At 44.5% G+C, this 19,984-nt stretch overlaps 1 protein-coding gene and 1 long non-coding RNA gene across 7 annotated transcripts in view; one reads left to right on the plus strand and one right to left on the minus strand.

Moving 5' to 3' along the window:
• Window positions 1–15,935, minus strand: part of LOC126356208 (venom carboxylesterase-6-like) — a 128,961-nt gene extending 113,026 nt beyond the window's left edge. Inside the window, exon 1 of the mRNA XM_050007021.1 lies at window positions 15,680–15,935. Coding sequence (XP_049862978.1) covers window positions 15,680–15,865 — 186 coding nt within the window. The 5' untranslated portion in view covers window positions 15,866–15,935. The remainder of the gene's footprint in view (window positions 1–15,679) is intronic.
• A 76-nt stretch (window positions 15,936–16,011) lies between these two features.
• Window positions 16,012–19,220, plus strand: LOC126356209 (uncharacterized). Of its 6 annotated transcripts, none has more exons than XR_007565607.1 (5): window positions 16,110–16,288; window positions 17,501–17,603; window positions 17,687–18,366; window positions 18,467–18,655; window positions 18,991–19,220. It is a non-coding gene; the product is annotated as an uncharacterized LOC126356209 (long non-coding RNA). The 6 variants fall into 6 exon arrangements; XR_007565605.1 differs by lacking the exon at window positions 18,991–19,220 and having other exon boundaries at window positions 17,687–18,124; window positions 18,202–18,366; window positions 18,467–18,801; XR_007565606.1 differs by lacking the exons at window positions 16,110–16,288; window positions 18,991–19,220 and adding an exon at window positions 16,012–16,099 and having other exon boundaries at window positions 18,467–18,793.
• The last annotated feature ends 764 nt before the right edge of the window (window positions 19,221–19,984 follow it).

Genomic DNA, 19,984 nt, shown 5'->3' on the forward strand with positions numbered 1-19,984 from the left:
AATGCACAGAACAGGGGAAACACTCGAAGCATCCGGAGCTCAGGCAGGTGGCGGAAATAACCGCCGCAATTCCACTGGAGAATGGAAGCAGGAAAGGACTGGGAGGGCGTGAAGGCGACTAAGAGGCAGACGGCGCCGCAGAGTCAACGGCCGCCACTGAGCGAGAGTCAGCTGTGTCCATAGGAGAGGTCCCCGAGGGTTCCGTGAGGGCGAGATCCGCGGCACAGGCGAGGATCTCCACCGCATCCCCAGAGCCAGAGCTATTGACAGCAGGCGGTACTGAAACTGCCGGAGCGTCCTTCTTCTTGGACACGTTCCGGTCCTTCTTTTCGCGTCTGTCCTTTGGCTTAGAGGGCTGGGAGAGTTTCTCTGAAGGAGCATCGGAGGCTGACGACGACGCAGAAGCCCTACGACCAGCAGGTGGATGAACCTTCAGCCACTGGCTGACATCCGGCGGGGTAGCAGAAGAAACGGAAGAAGGGAGGGCCCCGAGAGACCCCTTCCGCGAGAGAGGAGCCGGCAGAGACGACGCCGGCAGAGACGACGCCGGCAGAGACGACGCCGGCAGAGACGACGCCGGCAGAGACGACGCCGGCAGAGACGACGCCGGCAGAGACGACGCCGGCAGAGACGACGCCGGCAGAGACGACGCCGGCAGAGACGACGCCGGCAGAGACGACGCCGGCAGAGACGACGCCGGCAGAGACGACGCCGGCAGAGACGACGCCGGCAGAGACGACGCCGGCAGAGACGACGCCGGCAGAGACGACGCCGGCAGAGACGACGCCGGCAGAGACGACGCCGGCAGAGACGACGCCGGCAGAGACGACGCCGGCAGAGACGACGCCGGCAGAGACGACGCCGGCAGAGACGACGCCGGCAGAGACGACGCCGGCAGAGACGACGCCGGCAGAGACGACGCCGGCAGAGACGACGCCGGCAGAGACGACGCCGGCAGAGACGACGCCGGCAGAGACGACGCCGGCAGAGAAGGGGGAGGGGGAGGGATCGAGCCCCCTGGTTTTGGAGCAGATGTCACTCCTGAAGCATGTGCGGGGGGAGTGACAGAAGGGGGTTTGCCCCCAACTGCTAAGGGGGCAACAGAGGAAGGCTTGCCCCCAGACACGAGGGAGGCAGACAGAGATGGACGGCCCCGAGGGCCAACTGAAGGCGGCACAGAGGAGGCGACAACTGCCGCCCGCGAGGGCGACGATAACGTAGCTGCAGCATAAGAAGTTTGAAGAGGGACAGGATGCAACCTTTCAAACTTCAGTTTTGCCTCGCGATAAGTAAGCCGGTCCAGGGTCTTAAATTCCATAATCTTCCGCTCCTTATGAAGAACGGGGCAGTCCGGCGAGCATGGAGAGTGGTGTTCCCCACAGTTGACACAGACAGGCGGAGGCGCACATGGAGAATCGGGATGAGAGGGGCGTCCGCAATCTCGACATGTGGCGCTGGATGGGCAACGGGAGGACATATGCCCAAACTTCCAGCACTGGAAGCACCGCATCGGGGGAGGGACGTATGGCTTGACATCACAACGGTAAACCATTACCTTGACCTTCTCAGGCAATACAGCACCCTCGAAGGCCAAGATAAAGGCACCGGTGACCACCCTGTTGGTCTTGGGTCCTCTGTGCACACGACGGACAAAATGCACACCACGTCATTCCAAGTCAGCTCTCAGCTCGTCATCGGACTGTAACAAGAGGTCGCGATGGTAAATAATCCCCTGGACCATATTTAAGCTACTGTGGGGAGTGACGGTAACAGAGACGTCTCCCAGCTTTGTCACACAAGAGCAACGCCCGTGACTGGGCTGGAGAGGACGTCTTGAGGAGGATGGACCCATTCCTCATTTTAGACAAACCCGCCACTTCCCCAAACTTATCCTCCAGGTGTTCCACAAAAGACATAGGCTTTGTCGAAAGAAAGGAGTCACCATCAGTCCTGCTGCAGACAAGGTATTGTGGTACATAAGGCTCCTGCTTGGCACTAGATCTGCGTCCCTCCCATGGCGCAGCCAACGAGGGGAACGACTGAGGATCATATTGTGCAGCATCGAATTCAATTTTGCCTCGCTTAGAGACGCTGGTGGCAGTGCGACCACCAGCTTGGTGAGATTTATTGCGCTTCATTGCGCCACATCCGCCCAGATGCCACCTACTCCGAACGAGGGCTCTCCCCAAGGGCGCCACCCAGCCAAAGCAACGGGTACCTGGCCGATATCCCGTTGCCCGGAGTCCCCGTGCCCCTGACATGATGGGCACATACTCCTTGGCATGCATGGGGAGGAAACAGCTCTGGCATCTGTAGTGCGATCCCTGCGTGGTCAGGGGGCTACCACCAAGAGGGTACATGACGACCCCACCACAACGGACTGGCTACCATGCTGGATTTTAGGTGTTGAAAGGGTCCACAGTTGCCGTGGGCGCTAAGAAGGGGATTGCGCACAAGACGAGGAGGCAACCCAGAAGACATGGGGTGTAAATCCCTCCACACGACAATAGATAGCATGCAAGATGGAGGTGCACGATGGACCAATAGAAAAACACCACGTAAGGCGTCCTTCCCCAAATGGCACGCACTAACAACGGAAATTTTGAAAATGGCGGGTCAAACCCAAGTGGGGACCATCACATAAGGCCGAAACTTTGAAGACTCCTTTTAGTCACCTCTTACGACAGGCAGGAATACCGCGGGCCTATTCGTACCCCCGAACCCGCAGGGGGGGGGCAGGGCATGAGCGGATGTGATCAAGAGCATGAGATATGGCCACCAGCTCTGCAGTAAAAACACTGCAGCCATCTGGCAAAGAGTGCTGTTCAAAATGTCCTCCATGAACATATGCAAAGCCTATGTTACTATCAGCCATTGAGCCATCGGTGTAAAACACTACAGTGCCCCAGAACACATTAAGAATCTAGAGGAAGTGACAGCAGCAAGCCGCAAGGTTAACAGAGTCCTTAGGGCCACATGAAAGGTCCAGACAAAGTTGCGGCCGAAGTGTACACCATGGAGGCATACATGATCAGACTGCATGTACAGGTGGTAAAGGGAAGGACTCCAGTTTGGAGAGAAGGGCCACCCGTGAACCGCAATTATTAGCCCTGACCTGGGTCGCCGACGCGGGAGAGTGACTGCTGTGGATAGAAAAAGGATGCGGTAATTTGGATGATCAAGAGAATTACGAATGTGTGCAACATAACTGGTGAGAATGTGTGCATGTCTGATCTGCAATGGAGGGACCCCAGCCTGCACCAGTACACTGGTCACCAGACTGGTCCTAAAAGCTCCTGTCACTAGTCAAACCCTGCAGTGGTGCACATTGTTGAGTAAATGAAACACTGAGGGTACTGCCGAACCATAAACCACACTCCCATAGTCGATTCGGGACTGGACAAGGGCTCTGTAAGGATGCAGCAGCATGGAGCGATCTGCACCCCAATTGGTGTTGCTCAGGCAACGGAGGGCATTGAGGTGCTGCCAGCACTTCTGATTAAGCTGATGAAGATGAGGAAGCCAAGTCAATAGAGCGTCAAAAACCAGCCATAAGAATCGATATGTCTCCACTACTGTGAGTGGATCATCATGTAGGTAAAGTTCTGGGTGCGGATGAACAGTACGATGATGACAGAAGCACATGACAAGACTTTGCAGCTGAAATCTGGAAACCATGGGCTAGAGCCATGATAGCGCCTTGTGGATGGCTCCCTATAAGTGACGCTCAGCAACACCAATACTGGAGCAGCAATACGAAATGCGGAAGTTGTCTGCATACAGAGAAGGTGCGACAGAGGGCCCGACAGCTGCTGCCAGACTGTTAATGGCCACTAAAAATAGAGAGACACTCAATAGAGAGCCCTGCAAGGCTCCATTCCCCTGGATATGGATGGAACTATGGGAGGCACCAATTTGGACACGGAAAGTATGTAGCGACAGGAAGTTTTGGATCTAAATTGGGAGTGGACCCCACTCATACAATGTGGCCAGGATATGATGTCACCAGGTCGTGTGGTATGCTTTACGTAAGTCAAAAAAGACGGCAACCAGGTGTTGTCATCTGGAAAAGTCTATTCGGAAGGCTGACTTGAGGGACACAAGATTATCAGTGGTAGAGCGGCCCTGGCGGAAGCCGCCCTGACATGGAGCCAGTAGGCCACGTAAATTCAGGACCCAACCGAACCACTGACATATCATACATTCCAGCAGCTTACAAAGAATGTTGGTGAGGCTGATGGGCCAATATCAGGTTTTTACCGGGTTTGAGCACCGGCCTTTGAAAGTACAAAAGGCTGGGGGGTAAAACTCCGACGCAGAGGCTCAAGCAAAGTGCTCGGCAATCGCATTTGCGTTGGTAGATAACATGCCATTTATGGTAACACCAGGAACACCTGTAGGGGTCTGGTACTCGAAAAGATGTTTGATCTTTGCCCAGACTTGGGAACGTGAAGTGTGGCACCCAATGGCGGAGACTTATCTCTCCCAACACTCCTGCTTCCATCGTTTGATAAGTTGGCGATAACGGGTACAGAGACATTTAAAGGCTCCAGGTAAGGGTGCCTCTCATGCCGTTGTAGAGCTCGCTGATGCTCCTTAATTGCTTTAGCAACTTCCGGCGACCACAAACAGACTTCCTCATGCCTCGGGCACCTTTAAGAGAAGTGATCGCGTTTCCTGCCACAGAAACAATTGTTGTAGTCACCGGCTCGCTATCACATCGATGTTACCGTATGGGGGGGGATTCAATGGTGACAGCAAAGGTGAAAGTTTTCCAGTCCGCCTTGTTTAAAGCCCATCTGGGTAGGCACCTGATGCTGGGGCAGTGACAGGAAGACGGGGAAATGGTCACTACCACACAGGTCGTCATGTGCTCTCCAGTGGATAGATGGGAGAAGTCCTGGGCTGCAAATGGATAAATCAATGGCTGAGTAACTACCATGAGCCACACTAAAATGCTTGGTGGCCCCAGTATTTAAGAGGCAGAAGTCAAACTGAGACAAGTATAGTTACGACATCTTTGCCCCAGCCAGTAAGCACAGTGCCACCTCACAAGGGGTTGTGTGTGCTAAAATCTCCCGAAAGTAGGAAAGGTTTAGGGAGTTTATCAGTCAGTGCAGCTAATACATTCAGACATTCAGGGGTACTGCACCATCTGGAGGAAGATAAACATTGCAGACAGTTATTTTCTGTGTCATCATTATTCTGACAGACACAGCTTGAAGAGGGGTTTGAAGGGGCACAGTGTCACTACAGACTGAGTTTAGACAGAAACACAAACTCCACATAACACTCAATTATAGTCTCAACGGTTCCTGTAATATCCCTTATAGCTGCGAAGGGCTGGGGTCCGCATTGCCAGAAACCAGGTTTCCTGGAGGTCAACACAGACAGCAGGTGTAAGGATTAACAGCTTCCGTAGCTCAGCCGGGTGGGCGAAAAACCCACCGCAATTTCACTGGAGGATGATGTCATAGTGAGACTGGAAAGGCATGGGATATTCAATTAGGTAGTTTATGCCTCAGAGTCACCTGCTGCCAAAGATTTATTGCCTGAGCGGTCTATATCCATTGTGTCTGAGGGTCTGCCAAGATCTAGGTCCTCAGCGGACACCAAAATCTCCAGCTTGTCACAAGCGAGTAACTCCCATGACTGTGCAGACGATGCACAGACCATTTTGGACAAACCCTCCACCTCCCCAAACTTGTCATCCAAATCTTTTTTAAAAAAAAAAAGAGAGAGAGAGAGAGAGAGAGAGAGAGAGAGAGAGAGAGAGAGAGAGAGAGAGAGAGAAAAGAAAAGAAAAAAACTGAGGCTTTGTTGTCATGACAGATTCCCCATCAGCTCTCGATCATACAAGGTACTGGGGTGCATAAGGTCCGCTGCCATCCTTAGCCTGACGTTCCTCATATGGTGTAGCCAGGGAGAGAACGACTTGGGGTCATATTTCTGTGCATTGAATTGAACTCGTGAACACTTAGAGACTGGACTACACTTCATTGCATGTCATCCATCCTGATGCCACCCATTCCGACCAGGGGCCTTCCCCACGGGTGCCTCTCAGCCACAGCAAAGGCCACCTGGCAGGATGGCCATAGCTGGGACTCCCGATGCCCCAGGGGATGGGCATCTACCCCTTGGCATATGTGAGGAGTTAACGGTGCAGGTATCAGCACAGCAATCCCTGTGTGGTCTGGGGCTACAACCAACAGGGTACATGGCGGCCCCACCACAACAGACTGGCTACTGTGCTGGAAATCAGGTGCAAAGAAGTCCATGGTCATCGTGGATTCAGATAGCGACACTGCATAGTGCTTGGTGGAAAACGCACCCAGGAAGGTGTCCTCATCCAAGAGATGGAGAAAGGGTAGGAATGCAATGCGATGACAAGAAAGTGAGCTGAAGATCTCAATGCACAGTGGACACAATGCACATGTAAGGCGTCCTTCCCCAACTGGCTCGCTCTTTCAGAAAATTTTGAAGAATGGAGGTCAAACCCTACAGGGGACCATCACATAAGGCTGAAACGTGTGAAACTTCTTTTAGTCACCTCAGTTGTGTGACTGGATTTGTGATTTCCTCTCGGAGAGGTCACAGTTCGTAGTAATAAGACGGTAAATCATCGAGTAGAATAGAAATGATATCCGGCATTCAGCAAAGTAGTGTCATAGGCCCTCTGCTGTTCCTGATTCATATAAATGATCTAGGTGATAATCTGTTCAGCCTCTTTAGATAGATTGCAGATGACGCTGTAATTTACCATCTAGTAAAATCATTAGACGATCAATTCCAATTACAAAATGATCTAGAGAGAATTTCTGTACGGTGCTATAAGTGGCAATTAGCACTAAACAAAGAAGTGTGAGGTCATCCACATGGGTACTAAAAGAAATCCGATAAATTTTGGGTGTACGATAAATCGCACAAATCTAAGGGTTGCCAATTTGACTAAATACCAAGGAATTACAATTACGAGCAAATTAAATTGGAAAGACCACATAGATAATATTATGGGGAAGGTGAAACAAGGACTGCACTTTGTTGGCAGAACACATAGAAGATGCGACAAACCCACTAAAGAGACAGCCTACATTACACTTGTCTGTCCTCTGCTGGAATATTGCTGCGCAGTATGGGATCCTTACCATGTAGGATTGACGGAGGACATCGAAAAAGTGCAAAGAAGGGCAGCTTGTTTTGTGTTATTATGCAACAGGGGATGAGAGTGTCACTGATAGGCGGTTTTCTTTGCAGCGAGATCTATTTATGAAATTTCAATCACCAACTTTATCTTCTGAATGCATAAATATTTATATCAGAACAAATAAGCCCTGGGCCACAAATATTAAATCAAAATTGACCAGGTTTCGACGCTATTATTAGTGTTGTCTTCAGAATTAGACTAACTGTTCTATAACATATTATGTATATAATACATTAATAACATTAAAGTTTGTACCGACTAGAAAAAGATGCAGTACTTACAAGTCACATATTAATCATGAATAGTTGTAAGATGGCGAGCTGCTAAGGGCTGCTCGTACTTTAGTGAACAAGGGTTGCAACAGACTGTCACCTTGGGGTGGCTGAGTTCTGGTAGCAGGGATCCAGCCTGAGAGACACTGGGAAGGGGTCCCGAGAGGGAGCCCCACCACTGGCAAGCACTGAAGAAGGGGGGCACTTCTTCGGACAGGGAGTAGGAGTGGCACCCAGAGGTGAGGGCATGTGAACCACAAGGGAAAGGCAGAGGAGACGAGGACAGGACTGGAGTAAGGAAGAGGTAGGATGGTGAAAGGATGAAACAGACGCACTAGTAGAAGACATTGACACTGGGTGGAGTCAGTCATATTCTTGACAAGCCTCAGTGTAAGAGAGACAATCCTGGTCTTTATATGCTTGTATTTTCTTTTCTTTTCTTGTAAGCCATGCAGTCTAGCATGTGGCGGTCATGAAAATTTACACACACAGGTGGTGGAACACAGCGGCTTTCCTCAGAGTGGGCGTCCACAGTCACCAGACAGAGGATCCGCTGCACAGCAAGAAGATATGCCCAATACATAAGCACTGGAAGCACCTCATCTCATGCGGAATGTACGGCTTCATGAACAACATATAACCTCGACCATATCTGGCAGGGTATCCCCTTGAAATCCAGAATTAAGGTGCTGGTATTGGTGTTTCTGTATTTACGACCTGCTGCACACATCAAACAAAATGAATGCCACATGGTACCAGATAAGCCTGCAGTTCCTCACTGGTTTGAAGGAATCCCTCCCTGGACCATATTCAGAAACTAGTGATGGGTAATAGACACTGAGATGTCACCGAGATGATCACAAGCATGAAGAGCTGCACATTGGGCGGCAGAAGCAGCTCTGCTAAACAGGGAGTCCGACCACATCTTGCCTCACTTAACGAAACTTGTCCTTGATATTCTCCAAAAAAAAAAAAAAAATGGCTTTGTGGCGGTTAATGTGTCCCCATCCATCTTAGTACAGACCACATAGGTGGGATAGTGTTTCATCCCAAGGCAGCTAACCTGACCTTCCTCCCAGGGTGTACCCAGGGAAGGGAGGGCTGCAGGATCAGATGACACAATATTCAATGGACTGTTCCCTCTTTAAGAGAGATCAGTGTGAGAACAACCAGATTTTTGCAGTTTGAAACCCTTCATGCACCAAGCATCTGGCTTGATGCTACCCAGTCCAATAAGGAGATTACCCACGGGTGCCACCAGGAAACAACAATGGCCACTGGCATGGGTAGACAACAGTTCAGGTATCAGTACTATGATCCCAATGGATACAAAACACACACCACAAGCACTGGCTACATGTGCTGGTGACCTAGCAGAGCAGGGGAGGAAGAGGCCGGAGTGGGAGGGGCGCTCGAGGAGTGAGGAGGGGCCAAATGGGAGGGTAGAAATGGCGGGGAGGGGTGTAGGAGTGGAGGGGAGGAAGGATGGGGGGGAACGAGACACCCGGTGGGGGGAGGGGGCCGAGACGCCGGGGTGGGGGGGGGGGCCGAGACTCCGGGTGGGGAGTGCCGAGACGCCGATTAGTTTTCATCGATCTGTCAGCATCTTACGACACGCAGTGGCATGAGATTCTAATACTATAACTTCTGAAAACTAAACCTTTTAAGAGTCTAGGTAACCTCTTAAGCAACACATTGAGCAATCTGCTGTTTAGAGAACATCAAGGTGAAAAACAGAACAGATGATGTATACTCCATGATGGCTTGCCTCAAGGCTTCATTCTTATTCTGTTCAGTCTCTACAGAACAGACATGCTTAATTTGACCTTCTGGAAATCTCAGTAAGCACATGACTGCCATTTCATATTAGTGTGAAGATATTTATGAATGTGAACATCACCTAGCAAACAGCCTCACTAAGTTACTTAGTAACATGTAACATGTTCCATGGATCATTTTGCATGACAGGTTTTTGTGATGTGGAATGAATTATTATACATTCACATCAGAAATCAATTTGTACATACAGTTACATTCTGAACATTTCCATTAATATATATACTTACAAAAACAAGAAATAAAAGATATGCAGATTTGAGTTAGTAATTCCTACTCACCACCTTTTACACATTACAATAATAGAAATTCAACAAAATAGCAGAAGTTGTCAAGAGGAAATGTTTTTAATTTGTTATCAAATTTTACTTTGCTGTCATCAGATACTTCACTGGGTAAAAATCAAAAATTTTTGTTGCAGCACAGTGCACACCTTTTTGTGTTAAAGACAACCTTAATGTGACGTCATGAATGTCATTTTTCCTCCTGGTACTGCAATTATGAACCTCATAGTTCCCCTAACTGCAGGGGATTTAACAAACTTTGTAAGGGAATAAATATACTGTGAAGCAGTATTCAGAATGCCCAACTCCTTAAACAGATGCCTACAAGATGATCATGGGTGAGCACCACATCTTATTCTCACAGCATCTTTTTGAGCCACAGAGACTTACTTTCTTAAATATGAGTTACTCCAGATCATTATTGCATATGACATTACTGAATGAAAATATACAAAATACTCCAACTTACTGATTTGTTTCTCCCCACAATTTGCAATGATTCTAAGCACAAATGTGACTGAACTAAGTTGTTCCCAAATTTGTTTTTCCCAATTTAAATTCTCACCAATATGGACCAGTAAGAATTTTGAAGTTTCCACTCCATTTATTATTTACTCAGCATGTATTAGAGTGTTACACTTATCACTGGTGTAGTACCTCTAGATGTGCACAACAGAATATGCTGGGGCTTTTTAAAATTGAGGATGAGACCAATCACAGAAAATCGGTCAATGATACTTTTAAGGACCTTGTTTACCATTTCTTCTCTTTCTGTATGTATGCTTGGATTGTTTACAATACTAGTATCATCTGCAAAAGGAACTGATTCTGCTTGTAATATACTTGACAGAAGATCGTTTTCACATATGAGGAATAGTAATGGACCTAAGATTGAACCTTGGGGAACCCCATATGCATTTTCTCCCCAGTCTGAATTATGTCATTGGACTATATTGCTCGAATTAGTAAATAAAACTTTCTGCAATCTTTTGATTAGATGCAACACTATCCATGAGTTTGCTATACCATCAATCCAATAAGATCTCCATTTATCAATGAGAATACTGTGATTGATACAGTCAAATGCCTTAGACATATCACAGAAAATACCAACTGGTGCAATTTTATTATTTAATGTTTGCTAAATCTGGTTAGTAAAATGAAAATAGCCTTCTCAGTACAGCCCAAACTGTGATTTGCTAAGGATACTATGGTTGCTAAGGTGAGATACTATTCTAGAACACATCACCTTCTCAAAAATTTTGGAGGAGGTCAGCAATGAAACAGGTCGGTAATTACTGACGACTGCCATCACTTTTCTTAAAGAGTGGTTATCAGGGTGCAAATTGTCTATTTCATAACTTAGGGGATTTAGTAATTCATGCTGCAATATATACCCACAGGAGGCATAGATAGCCTTGATGATCTTTGATGTTTGACTCTTGTTTGTAATTGGGACTTAATATGCACTGTAACATAGTAAACTAATGCCTCTCAGCTTTTGGCAAGATCAATGTGTAATATCTGGGGAGGGAGGAGGGGAGGGGGGAGCGTCCCAGCCTCCCACCCCCATATGTAAGTGTGCAAATACTGTAGCATGTGAGGTAGCCTGGTCTCCATGTTAGAACACTGTGTTACAGTTTCAGCCAGCATCTAGTTAGATCTAACCAATGTTGACATGCAGTGTTATGTAATGGTTGCTATGCCACAATTTTAACACAGATCTTTAACATGGGGGGCCACACTACTGCATACAATACAGCATTTGCACTCTTGCATATTGCGGGGGGGGGGGGGGGGGGGGGGTCTGTACCCCCTTGATACTGCACATTGATCTTGCCAAAAGTCAAGAGACGCTAATTTACTATATTATGTTCCATATTAAGTCCCAATTACAAAGAAGAGTCAAATGTCAAAAATCGTCACGACATCATGATTATTTCAACACGTGTAGACTTAGACCTAATGTTCCCAAAACAGAAGAACCTCTATAATAATTAGCAAATATCAGCCCATGATTAGATTTTCTTGGCATAGTCTAACACACTGAAAAAATACCTTGGTGTCACATTAGGCAGAATGCGGATATACCATCAACACCTTTCCAAGACAGGTGCAAACACGAATGACACTGGTGAGGAAACAAGCAAATAGTACATGGGGAGCACATACACCAGTTCTCCATGGAGCACCTCTTGCGTTGGTATACTCTGCTGCAGGATCTCACGCAACAGTTTGCTGCACAGTGCCCATGTGAAGAACATATGAATGCAGCTATGAGAACCATTAATGTCACAATCAGATCCACACTGACATGCTGGCTACTAATACTATCAAATACCTGTCCCACTGACCTAGGCCAAAAGGTGGCTCTTTACAACCTTTGAGCAAGTTTCTACAAAATGAATCAATTCCTCTTCATGAAGATTTACTCAAACTGCCTTCGAAATGCCTCAAATTCAGAAGACCATCATATGAATGCTCTCAACTGGATTCCTGAAAGGAAATGTGAGAAGCAAGCTACAAAAATTCAAAACCTCAAACTTATCGACAGTCCAGCTGATAAAGTTTCAGGCTTTCATCATCCTAAGGAGGTTAGGGTGCAGCTCAACAGATACCGGACTGGAGGAAGTGCGTGTATATACAACATGTTCAAGCGGAGCTTTTGCACAGACAGTATGAGTGATTGTGATGATATTCAGCCAAGGGCTGAAGTGTAAATGAGTAGCCTAAGAGATGTTTCAAGAGTGTACATTAAGCACCTGATAAAGCTCTCCAATGAAATGAGTCTTCCAGTAATCATGTGTAGCCTGGGCAACTGAATGTTTATATATTGTATATAGCTGTGTACATGCACTTTTCATTGTAAAAACGTTTACAGTTATAACTGATTAATATGATGATAAAAATACTGAGTGAAATGAAGATTTGAGAGGAATTCAGAGTAACTGATTAAATTACTCTCAACATTCTCTAAAGTATTTGTAAGATTGATGAAACAACAAATGAAATGCTTACAAAGCCACAAGGTGCTTAATATTAATTAGTATGGCTTTCAAACAAGTACATGTACAGAAACGGTAATAATGGACTACACAAATGAAATAATTAGAAACCTAGGAAACAATAATAATGTGTACAAGTCTATGGCTTTTGATGCCTTTTTTTATTGTTTTAGGGCACAAAACTGCTACAGTCATTAGTGTCCGGTCTGTGGCTTAGGGAAAGGTTAAAAAAACAAACTGGAAATCAGCAGCAATGGGAGCAAAATTCAAAAAGTGGGGAAACTAAAAAAACAGAAGGAAAGCTTAGAGAACCACTATATAAGGGGAGGTTGTTTTCCCCAAAAAGAGCTTCAAATGACCAACGTCATCTCACTAACACTGATAAACTTGAGGACACGATCGGCTGAGCGTGTGTCATCTGCTAAAATGGAAGGTATATGAGGCAACAACTGTAGACGGGCGTGTAGCGGAGTAAAATAGGGGCACTGAAGTAAAAGGTGTCTCATTGTCCACAGTTAGCAGTGGGGACAAAGCGGTGGAGGATTGCCACTTAAAAAATGTCGATGGCTAAAAAGACAGTGCCCTATCCGGAGTCCAGTTAAAATTACTTCCTCCAGGTGACGAGTTCGGGAGGAAGAAGTCCAAGCACATGGCAGAGCTTTCACGTCTCGCAATTTATTATTGGGAAGTGTAGACCAATGTGCGTGCCATAAAAGAGCAACACGACAACATAAAACACTCTGAAGATCGGTGAAGGGAACCATGCGAACAGCGGGCTGAAGAAGACAGACAGCAGCCTTGACCGCTATATTGGCCAAGTTGTTTCCACAGATACCAGTCTATCCCGGGATCCAGAGGAATGCCACAGAGATACCCCCCGAGAGGAGCAAGTGGAGACAGTCCTGAATCCGGCAGACCAGAGGGTGGACAGGGTAAGGAGCTTGGAGACTTTGGAGACAGCTGAGCCAATCTGAGCATATAATATACTGTATCCACTGATGGCGATGGATGTATTGGACAGCCTGGATTACAGCATAAAGCTCCGTAGTAAAAACCAAACACTGGTCAGGAAGCCAAAAATGATGAGGTGTGTTGCCAACAATACAGGAATTCCCAACACCAAATGATGTTTTTGAGCCATCAGTGTAAATAAATGTGGCATCCTTCATTTGGGTGCATAGAGCAACAAATGCCTGACTATAAACAAGAGAAGGGGTTCCATCCTTGGGAAGCTGACAAAGATCATGGAGCAGGCAGGTCCGGGGGCAGAGCCAAGGTGGTGCTGTACCACCAGTTGTCAAGAAAGTTTTAGGAAAGTGGAAGGAAAAAGAACGTAGTAGTTGACAGAAGTGGACTCCTGGTGGTAGTAGAGAGGAAAGGCAGCCTGCAAACCCTAAATCCAAGAAGGCGTCAAAAAAAAAGGTCATGGGCTGGATTAGCCGACATGTAAGACAGATGGCTAGCATAACGACTCAGCTCACCGATTGGACAGCAGAGGTTCAGCAGTCTCATCATAAAGGCTTTCCACAGGGCTGGTGTGAAACTCTCCAGATGCTAAATGCAATCCACGGTGGTGGACAGAGTCGAGACGCTGAAGACTAGACAGACAAGCAGAGGCGTAGACTATGCTTCCATAGTCCAATTTCAAGCACACCAAGGCGCGATAAAGGTGGAGAAGGACCACTTGGTCCACTCCCCCGGAGGTACCATTCAGAACACGGAGGGTGTTGACAGATCGCAGGCAGTGAGCCCAAAGATACGAAATGTGAGAGGACCAGCACAGTTTTCTGTCAAATGTAAGACCCAAGAATTTAGCAATGTCTGTGAACGGAAAGTCGAGAGGGCCTAGATGTAGGGAAGGCTGAAGAAACTCCGTGCGATGCCAAAAATTGACACAAACGGTCTTACTGGGAGAAAAGCGGAAGCCAGTTTCGATGCTCCAAGAGTGGAGGTGATCAATACATCCTTGAAGATTTCGTTCGAGAAGGCTGGTCCCTTTAGAGCTATAGTAGATCGCAAAACCGTCCACAAAGAGGGAGCTCAAGACATCAGGTAGGAGACAACCCATAATTGGATTTATGGCTATAGCAAACAGAACAACACTTAGCATGCAGCCCTGGGGTATCCCGTTTTCTTGGGAGAAAGACTAAAAAGATTATGGCAATGATGATTATAACGTGTTTCAGAAATACTTGTCAGGTACTTTTTTCCATGGGATCTGGAGAGTGAATGCTTTAATGAAATGAGCAATAGTTCCATCTCCCAGGACAATTGTTAAACACATGTTGACATGACATCTTACTTAACACTAGCTGTTCAGATGGAACAGCTATAATTTTGCTACAGCATTTAGATATGTGAAGTTATAATTTCAGTTCTATATCTAGGCTACTATATTCACTAAAAATCAAGTCTCTCGCATACTTGGTGTGATGATAAACATTGACTTATATACCACAACATACCTAATTTACTGTCTGAATTTTGAGTCCACATGTGGCCTCCACCTGAATATTTGAAACTAATGTTAGCATTGCATGGTGCGATATTCATTGCTGTAAGTCTCCATCACAAATAATAACGCTCACATATTTTCTGGGCACATGACAGATGTGATTAAGGTTACTGGAATAGCACGAAGTGCAGCAAATTCTCAAGTTAGTAGTTTCTGTCTAACGATTTTTCTAAAATTTGGATCAACTCTCAAGTGTACCGCACATTGGCAAGTTTCCACTGTAAATAAGATCGCCAATGTCACTAACGACAGTTATTAATGCAGTTCGAAGGGAAAAAAAATCTTTCATATGCGTATTTATGAAAGATGTCCCACACGATGGGGCCTAAGAAAAACTTTGTGTAACTGAATTTATGATCATATCTTCAAATATATTCCGGATTTTTTTTAAGGGGCCTATTAACAAATTTCGTCACAGCGTCAGTGCTGAAAAACCAACAGAAACTATACTTGAAAAATTCGACACAAATTATGTCACCAACTTACAGCTAGACTTAACATTTGTTTTTTTTTCCGAGGTTATGAGTTTGTTTAGATTTATGTCAGACCCATTATATACTCGCCTTAAACCTGTACTGGCCAAGCGGTGGGGCGGCATAACGTATTCCATGAAAACCAGCGTACTGTTTTCCATTTTTCGATGAATATGTACGGCCCCTCACACGTCCGGAATTTGTGTACACTTCTACCGCCGTGGTCGCAGACAGAAGCACACACATCACCTGTAAACTCATTACCACATCAAACATCGCGCTCTCTTTGCAGAATTCGTCTGCACACTGTACACGCTGATACAAGCTTATCAACTACCGGCCGTTTGCACTTCCCGTTTCATGGTTGACAAGTAGAGAAACTTGGTATAGAGGTTGGCACACTGATACACTGTAGCCAATCGTACCACTACAGCATAGTGTTCACAGTTCACACTTTACAATTCACATAATATAGAGGCGGCTTCCAGGATTAGATTTCTGTCTTGTGGAGTAGGTACTTCTATAATATAATATGATTTGGCGTGCATAGTAGTTTTTAGGTTCAAGATTAAGACGTTATATAACAAATCATCTCGATTGGATTTACATAAGCAAGAAGCAGAAAGGTGTCGTGGTTTTTCATTTTGTTTAAAACTGTTCTTCTTTCCCGCGTTCTGCCTGTATCAGCTGTTCACCCATGTAAGTTAAACGATGATAATCGCTCGAGTAGAGCGCCCTGCATACAGTAGCGTAACGTGGCAACTTATGTTAGAATTTCATTTATAGTGTGGAACAGAATATGAAGTAAAAGTAATTCGCTTTCGTTGTTTTCGACACAATGTGATATATAATTCCAGCAAGGTCTTTACGTTTTGTTAAAATTAGTGAGCGAATTGTCTGCTAAATTTATTATGTTATGTATATATTTATATTTTCTATTTATTCGTTAAGTCATGTGTATAGATGTAGGGAGAGAGAATTTCAATAGTATTCATACCTATAAAATAACACAGACATGATAATTAAATCATAGTTAGGTGAATAGCAAACAACAATACAAGATTACCGTAACATAAAATGAATAAGATGAAATCATGAATAATCACTCTGATGATCACATCAAGTGCAGTCCAGCTGCATTACGAGTGTTGTTCAATTGAGAGGGTATACTTATCGCTAACATGGTAACATGTTTAAAAAATAAAGAAATCCGTCGCATTAATTACCAAAGCTATATCATTCGCCTGCCAAAAGACTGGATAGACTGCGCGAGAAAGCGAAGAGCACCCTTCAATCCTACCAAAAATGAAGTCTGATAACGTGCAAAATGAAGAACCAAGACATTACATTTGTGTTCGAAAAGCATGATTTTCAAGACCAAAATAGAATGCAATATTGTGATAGAAACTTAAGTAAAATTCATATGTTTCACTTGGCGCCTATATTCTGGATGGGATTCAAGTACATTGACATGTATAAGGTACTCTGCAAACTTCAGCCAAGTGCATGGCAGTGAGCTCTTACTATTTACAGTTGCACCACATTTTGGTTTCTTCCAGTTCCACATGCGGCAAACAAGACTTTAAAATTCTTGTGTGCACGTTGCAATTAATTTAATCTTTCGTCGATTTTCTTTTGAAAACACTACATACGGGGCTGTCGTATAAACACGATCTGATTTGAGAACTTAACAATTCGTACTATTGACATTAGGGAATATAAATAGGAGAGTGGGTCACATTGTGTAACAAGCCATTTGTCGAAATTTTTAGGAATTAGAATATCCTAATTCGTGAGTGATCATTACGACGTTACTGTAAACATAGAAGCTTGCTTGCTTTTTTTTTCTCGCGGAATATTTCTGTAAGATTTGCAATCAGGCCACTTGCTGGTAACGTATCAAAATTTCAGCTTTGCTACAACAATGTCCAGAGATTTCAAATTAGGACGCCAACGTGAGCTCCCAACAGACAAAAGGGAGGCGAGAGAGGCCTTGTACTACGCAACTTCTGCGGTAAGTCCAGAGATGTTGCCCTGTACCACCGTGACATAAAAAGAAGTGCAAATACTTAACATATATTGTATGACACATTGCAGGTAATGGCAGACATTCCAGTATTGATGGAAGAGATGGCTGATAGTGTGAACGCAGCGAACAGAAAAATGTATGCTGTCAACGAGCTTTTGCGAGCAGTTTCACAACATTATGTGAAACCTAATGGGAGTCAAAATACAAAACCCTAGATAATTGACAGAAGATTCTATCTTTTAATTTTGTTGCTTGGCAACCAATTTCTGTGTATCGAATTCTAAGAGTAATTAAAAAAAAGTGCTGTAAATCATTTTTTTTTTCGCATTATTCGACATTTTATTAACATGTATAGCCCAGGAGTGCTAGTAGGCAACTGGTTTGAAAAGCGCAGTTGCTACAGTCAAAAGAGCTTTCAGCATAAATCTGTATATGCCACAGATTATTGTGCCCCACCCAAGCCCACTGAAGATGATTTAATGGGCGACATAAAGACACAGGAAAATGTGTGTAAAGCAGAAAGTGATAGTCTTAGTCTAAAAGGAATCTCCTTTTTCTCATTTTGGCATTACAAAATTTTCAGAGTGATCGAGTACTGCCCACACTTGATGGCTACAAAAATAATTTCTCATCAAGCTATGACCTGCATTACAGAATACATCCAAAAGGGCTTTGTGGACCTAGGTTAAGAACTTTCAACACACAGTCTAAGGCATGGCTTCCAGATCAAGATTTTGCTTTAAACTATGTAAGTTATTTCTCAATAATTACTTTGAAAATAAACCCTGCAAATATTTATTAGACATAAGTCTACTGAACAAAATAGTGATGGGTATTTTCTTTGATAGGGAAATGTAACAGAATTTGGGCTTCGGGCTTACAAGAATGAAATCAAACGTCTACATGAATGCCGTGAGCGTTATCTTTCAACTGAATATCGTGATACATATGTACAGTACTCACAGGAGTTTTATATTAAAGTAAAATAAACGACACTGAAGCAATATAACTAACACACATCAGTTTTCTTCTTAATGGTGTGTGAGAAACAAAGTTTGAGCCAGTATATAATTTTAGACCCATGTGCTTGTAGCTGTACAAAATAATCTAAATGTTACCGTTGAGAGAAAATTAAATCTACCATGTATTAGTAAGTAAAATAATAAACTAGATTATTGATTTTATGCATGAACAGTAGTTCTATTTGCCATACATGCATTCTCACCACATTATTGCACAGTATGCAAATAAGTAGATGACAAACTAAAGACCATTAGAACAATAACTTTGTTGATCATTCACACAGCTTTTTGCATGTGTACACAAAAATTGCACATAATATTAAATTTGTGAACAGTTTGCTCCCTTGCAGGTGCATCTTGGAAGCAATTAGCAGTGTATCCATGCTGATATGATTTTATTAATGGTTGTACAAATAGTAAACATGCTTTGTGGAAGTCTTGTTGGAAAACACACTGACAGCTCTCAAGTAAATCTCTGTATTATGTTAACAGCTTTGAACTACAAGAATATAGGTTCACAAAACATCAGCTTGGCATATGTTTCTACAAAACATGATGTGTGTGGATGTAATAGTGAGCAATAAGGTAATGAAAATTAGATTTGCCCATGTAGTATTCTAAATAACAAAAGTTACCTATGTGTCATTCTTTCAAAAGTTTCTTGCATTTGACGAAAATAGAGAAATGTACGAATAAGCTGTGCAATGACTTCCATCTTATACATTGAACTTTTTATTTTGTTTATAGCTAAAATTTCAAATAATTAGTCTCAAAATAAATGTAGTGAGGTATCTTGAACATAATGACCTGAATGCCAACCATCAAGGATTCCTAAAAAACTGATCATGTGAAATCCAACTTGTACTTTTCTCAAATGACATACTAAAAGCTTTGGGTCAAGGCAATCGGGTAGATGCAGAATTTCTTAATTTCATAAAACCATTTTACTCTGTACCACACCTTTACTTGTTGAAAGTACAATTGTATGGGGTACCAAGTGAAATTTTTGATGGAATTGAAGATTTTCTCACAGTGAGAATGCATCATGTAATCTCGGATGGAGAGTCATGATCAGATGTACAAGTAATTTCAGGTATGCCCCAGGGAATTGTGTTGGGGCCCTTGCTGTTCATGTTTTATATTAATGACCTTGCAAGTCCGCCCCTATAGCTGAATGGTCATCGTGACAGACTGCTCTCCTGAGGGGCCCGGGTTCGATTCCCTGCTGGGTCGGGGATTTTCTCCGCTCATGGACTGGGTGTTGTGTTGTCTTCATCCTCATTTAATCCCCAACCGGCAAACAAGTCGCCCAATGTGGCGTCGAATGTAATAAGACCTGCACCG

Source organism: Schistocerca gregaria, chromosome 3 (assembly GCF_023897955.1).
Source record: "Schistocerca gregaria isolate iqSchGreg1 chromosome 3, iqSchGreg1.2, whole genome shotgun sequence".
In the NCBI taxonomy this organism is placed as follows: domain Eukaryota; kingdom Metazoa; phylum Arthropoda; class Insecta; order Orthoptera; family Acrididae; genus Schistocerca; species Schistocerca gregaria.